Here is a 5078-nt window from a genome sequence, read left to right on the forward strand (position 1 = left end):
TCATGAGCTCCACAAGGCTCTCCCAAGAGGGGAAGGCTGGGGTAGGGAGGGGGTGGTACAGACACTCAGGCCTGTAACTGGAGCCCCAGCCGGCATAGCCACTGACTCTGTCCCCTGGGCTCCTATTCTCCAAGATGTACTAAATGGATCCAATAGAGGGAGTGGCCAGCCCTAGCTGGGTTGACATTCTCTGTCTCAGCTGGGACAGGGGAGCCTCAGTGGGGGCGAGGCCTCTGAAGACAACACGTAAATCCACAAGCTCGTGTAGATACTTTCTCCATAGTGTACAAACCTACCACCACAGCTATCCCCTGGATCAATCTAATCCAGCTGCAGCTGTACACGCCCCCATCACCGACCTACACTGAATCAGTCAGCTCCAACACGGAGGGCAGCCCGGGGGCAGCCTCCCTCCCTGGCAGGGAGGCAGATGGACAGCAGAACCTGCATGGAAAATTGAGGGTGACTCAGCCACCATGTCGAGAAACTTCATGTCCACCAGTCATGTGCTGCCAGATACAGTCAGCCACGTGCTCCACACACATGCTCAGAGGCAACCAGTGCTAGTACAGCTCGAGCACCACCAGAACTACCTGCCTCTGCCAGGCAGGGACCCGGACACAAGAAGACAGCACCAGTGGAATGGGCATTTAATTGTCTCTAGGATGCTCCTAGGGTGGGCATGCGGGGCCTTTGGCAGCGCTCTGCCTGACGGAAGCAACAGAGGTGCTCATCAGGTAGTGCCAGGCAGAGAGGTAGCCCCAAGGGCTGGCTAGGGACAGCCATCATCAGGGCTTAAGACAATCGTTGAGACCAGTTGGTGAGTAAGGAATGTTGCCTCTGAAGGAAGAGGAGGCTACAGAAAGGGCCTGGGTTTGCAGGGAGGGACTCCAAGGTCAGAAGATTAAGAACGACAACGAGTCGGTTACAAGGCCTGGTGCAGAGCAGGGTAGGGACTGTGGGCCATCCTGACTCAGGCCAGCTTCAGGAACTCTTGCAGTGTGTTCTGTTCCACGGCCTCCACGAAGAGTTCATAGTCCTGAGGGAAGGAGGCAGTCACCTGAGTCAAGATGCAGAGTAACCTAGTTGTTTGCCCAGGTCTGACCCTGGCTGCAGTCCTCCAATACCTCCCAGAACCCAAACCCCATACCCCACAGTAGTGGTTCCCGTTGACAATCTGAGGTGGGGTAGCTTTGGGGTTGCCTGCCAAGGCTCGCATCTCATCTCGAAGGGCGTTGTCCTGGGAGATGTCCACTAGCTGGTATTGGATCCTCTTCCCATCTAGGATGCGGGTCACCTCACTCTGCTGGGACTTGATCTAGGGGCGGAGGGTTGACAGAGTTGGCAGGCAAGCTGACGGATTTATGGAAGGAACTCCCTTCGGGGGTGAGCAACAGCAACTCCTGCCCACTCTACGGGAAGGTTCTGGCCACTGAGGGATGGGAGGGTCCAAGGATAGACAGGTAAACTAGGCGAGTTTCAGAAAGAGAAGCCGGTCAAGTTCTGTGCAGGACAGGGAAGCTAGATTCAGCGAGGGGCAGGCCCTACAAGACAAACCTCCTCCTCCACAGCCTCACAGTGGAGAGGAAGCGGGGATTAAGGCGGTCGGGGGATGGGGCGGGATGATGCAGAGAACAGATGGCCCTATAAGGGGGAATTAGCGTGGGCAGCTCATGCTGGGGATACCGAGGGACCCTTGGTGGAGGGGTTCAGGCTGGGCCGAGCCCCTGGACCAGACCTGGGAGGCCATACTCCGCACCTCACTGCCTCTATCGTGGGGGCGGCTCCCGGGCGTCGGTCGGACACAGGGAGATGGCCCACCGTCTCCGGGTGCCGGCCCAGGCACACACTTACTTCACGAGAGCCGGTGACCGACGTGCTGTAGACGCGCAGGCCACTCATGCTGCAGGCAGGGGGACACAGACCGACTGAGGGACGGCGGGAGCGGCAGCTGCACGGCTAGGAACTACGCTGCCGCCGCGCTTGGGAGCGGTTTCCTTCCTGCTCCGCCCGCGTGTCACTGCTCTCGAGACCAATGAGCTGCGCAGGCGGGCAAGGCGGGGCCTGCATGACACCGCCCTGATCCGTCGCCTGGAGCTGGGAGGACCCCCGTCCTCTGCAGCTGCTTGGTTCCCTCCACCTCCTCCTCGGCCCTTTCTGACTTGGGGCTCATGTTGGGGACCGACTAAAAGGCAGAAAAAGCTGGGAAGGCAGGCAGACCGGTTCAGCTAAGAGCTTTCCCCAGTTTACCGGGGTTTTGTACATTTAGGGGCCAAAGCAGTGACACCCTGGTCCCCAGGAGATCTCTCAATAGTACAGCTCAGCATGGAACTTTGGAAGGCGGGTCAGTTGTCAAGCTTAGGCAGCAAGGGCAAGGGCCGGGGGTAGCGTGGTGGGGCGCTGAAGGCTGAGAGGGACAGACAGTGCAGCCAGGACATTTTCCCTAAAGCACCTCTCCACTCAAACAGGCTCAGACAAGAAAGGGGTGGTGGCTGTAAGCAAGAGGGTGGGGGAGCGGCACACACCCTTCAGGAGTCAGATGGAGGCGGCAAGCTGCAGGACTACTTGCTAGTATGTGAAGTCAAAGGCTAGTGCTACAATACAGCCTGGCTCGTACTGGCTAAGTATGTAGAAATGCATAGCTATTGGGGTGAGGGGGTCCCCAGCTTAATTCTGCGTTGCAAATGACACCCACAGCTTTGAATATTAAAAAATCAGCTAATAAGGTGGAAGAGAGTCTAGCACCACCCATTCTAACTGTGAATCAAGCTGTTAGGTTCACTATAGCTCCCCTCAAGAGCAGACCTGGGGCCCAGGAACAACACAATTCTGCTGCCTGCTGAGGCAAACTGCATCTGCTTCTAGGGAAGTCATTTCCTCAAAGTCACAGAAACCCAGAAGCTGCTGACCTCTGAGAGGTCTACAACTTTGTAATGACAACTGACGGTTGCTCTCTGCAACAGAGGAGTGTGGGCAGAGACCTCATCTGTCTCCACACAAAGCAGAAGTGGGAAGAGACTCGGACTACAAGCTGATCTGCCTAAATTCATTTCAAACTAGTCGAAGGGAAAGGTGGCAAGGGGTGCAGGGAGGCAAGGAAAATGGACGCATTTGTTAAATGTTTTATTCTGTAATCAAAATAGGCAATACAAACCAGTCGACATAACAAAGATTCATATAAATAACTTTATAAACTTCGAAGAAAAATACCCGTGAGCACAGAGGCTGGGCTCCTGATGACGTAGGGTGGAGGCCAACCAGGAAGCTCTGTTTTTAGGAGGCAGCAGCCCAGAGACTGAGGGGATAGTCAACTGGGTGTGGCTACTCTGAAAGGTAAACCACTCCATAAATAAAACACAACCTTGTTAAAACACTTGTAAAGAGGCCCACTTAGGCCCTGGAGGTCCAGGGTGCTTTTAACAGCCCAGGGGCTCAGCAGAAGTCCTGTCACAGCTGCCTCTGCACCCCCACAACTACTTTGCTCCTCATACATACAGGGCCCTTGGCTCCAAACTAGAGGAGGTTGAGGGCTGGCCCAACAACCAGATAAAACTGAGACAAGAAAAAACAGCTAAGCTAAGGGTCAAAGGCCCTAGAGAAACACAAAACACCAGAAAACACCCAACACTTTTTTATCTTAGTGCTGACCCACACTAGGTGCTCCAAATTCTCAAGGACAGAGCAGGAAAAAGGAAATAATCCTAACCCCAAAGGAGAGGCACAATTTGGAGGATTAGCTACAACTCCAGAGTGAGCAGCAACAGCTGCCCTGTGGTCTTATGGTGGGAACTTCTGCCCAACCCGGGAACACAAAGCAACCAGAGAGTCTGAGCTCCTAGAGGATCCAAGCACATGCCCACATGCCCGAAGTTCTAGGGACAGACAGGGTACCTAAGAAGTTTCCTGTAAAAGACGACACAGCAGGCTGAGGAGCTCTGCTATAGTCCCCAAGCCAGTAATCATAGTAGGGGCTTTGCTGAGGGTAGATAACCCTGAGCCTCTGTGGGAACAACAGCCCTGAGGAAGCAGGTACCTGAGAAAACCCAGAAAGCCAGCTGAGTTCCCAGGAAGGCTGATACAAGGGGCCTGAGAAATCTCAAAAGGTTGCTACTCCTACTTAACCTTTAGGCCTCTCCTAAGAGAGCATCAGCAGGACCAAGGTATGGATAGGAATGAACATGGGTCCGTCCTGGAGGATGCAGGGGAGGCAAGCAGCCTGCTTGCTTCTCAGGTCAGGTTAGAGCTGAGAACAACTTGGGAGGATGTTATCAGTTGAAATCTGCAAGAAGGTTAATTAGTAACTCAGCCTTTAAGAGTGACTTAAGATAACAGGCAAACATAACCCAGTAAGGCAAAGCCAGGGCATAGCAAAACAGGCAGGCTTCTCACAACCCTGGCCCCCATACAGGCTCTCTCCCCTTTGGGTGCAGCAGCAGAAGGCAGAACTGTCAGGGAAGGAACCTTCTGGCGAGGCTAGCAGCAGCCTAGGTCCTCCCTGGCACTCCTCACTGTGTGGCACAGTTTTCTCCCATGTCCTGGGCGTATCTGTCTGACAGGCTGGTCCTTAAGTCCTCAATGTCATGGCGCAGCTGTTGAACTTCTTCTAGTTTCCTCCTGATCCCATCCGGCTTCTGCAGATCTAGCTGCATCGTCCCTGGGTGCTGGGTGGCTGAGGAGGAGAGAATTTGAAGAATTTCAAGTTAGCAAATGAGGTGATGGAAATGTTCCTAAGAACGGGCAGAACAACAGCAGTTGGTTCAGCTTGGCATCTCAGGCACAGTTTTCCATCACCACTGAGGACCAAGCCAGGGCTCTGCATATACTAAGGTCTCTACCACAAGCTACGCCCCTAACTTAGGAGACACTGGTTTCAATCTCTCCCTGCCACCCTGACAAAAATGTCCACCAGGCAGCCTGAAAGCAGGCTGTCAGAGGAATAAAGGGGCAAGGGAGACAGTGAGACTGCTAGTGGCCCTGGGTGTATGGTTTGGAAAGATAAGAGACTGAAGATCCAGAGCTCGCTCGCGCGCGCTCTCTCTCTCTCTCTCTCTCTCTCTCTCTCTCTCTCTCTCTCTCTC

At 54.2% G+C, this 5078-nt stretch overlaps 2 protein-coding genes across 4 annotated transcripts in view; both read right to left on the reverse strand.

Annotated features, from left to right (window-relative positions):
* Positions 1–634: 634 nt before the first annotated feature.
* Positions 635–2035, reverse strand: Sh3bgrl3 (SH3 domain binding glutamate rich protein like 3). Its single transcript, XM_028759723.1, has 3 exons — positions 1855–2035; positions 1151–1318; positions 635–1039 (listed from the first exon to the last, which is right to left on the reverse strand). The coding sequence occupies exons 1-3, from the start codon at positions 1900–1902 to the stop codon at positions 974–976; spliced, it is 282 nt and encodes a 93-aa protein (XP_028615556.1). The 5' UTR covers positions 1903–2035; the 3' UTR covers positions 635–973.
* A 1071-nt stretch (positions 2036–3106) lies between these two features.
* Cep85 (centrosomal protein 85) overlaps positions 3107–5078 on the reverse strand; it is a 37044-nt gene continuing 35072 nt past the window's right edge. For all 3 annotated transcript variants that reach the window (XM_028759712.1, XM_028759713.1, XM_028759714.1), the window contains one exon: positions 3107–4669. In XM_028759712.1, the coding sequence (XP_028615545.1) occupies positions 4506–4669 (164 nt within the window). In that variant the 3' untranslated portion in view covers positions 3107–4505. The remainder of the gene's footprint in view (positions 4670–5078) is intronic.

This window comes from Grammomys surdaster, unplaced genomic scaffold (assembly GCF_004785775.1).
Source record: "Grammomys surdaster isolate TR1022 unplaced genomic scaffold, NIH_TR_1.0 126313, whole genome shotgun sequence".
Lineage (NCBI taxonomy): Eukaryota > Metazoa > Chordata > Mammalia > Rodentia > Muridae > Grammomys > Grammomys surdaster.

Bases quoted from the DNA above. Each gene is read 5' to 3' on its own strand.
- Sh3bgrl3 (XM_028759723.1), bottom strand. From the start codon at position 1,902: ATGAGTGGCCTGCGCGTCTACAGCACGTCGGTCACCGGCTCTCGTGAA. The intron at 1,319-1,854 runs GTAAGTGTGTGC...CTCCGCCCCTAG, and splicing joins CGGTCACCGGCTCTCGTGAA to ATCAAGTCCCAGCAGAGTGA. The intron at 1,040-1,150 runs GTATGGGGTTTG...TCCTTCCCTCAG, and splicing joins ACGGGAACCACTACTGTGGG to GACTATGAACTCTTCGTGGA.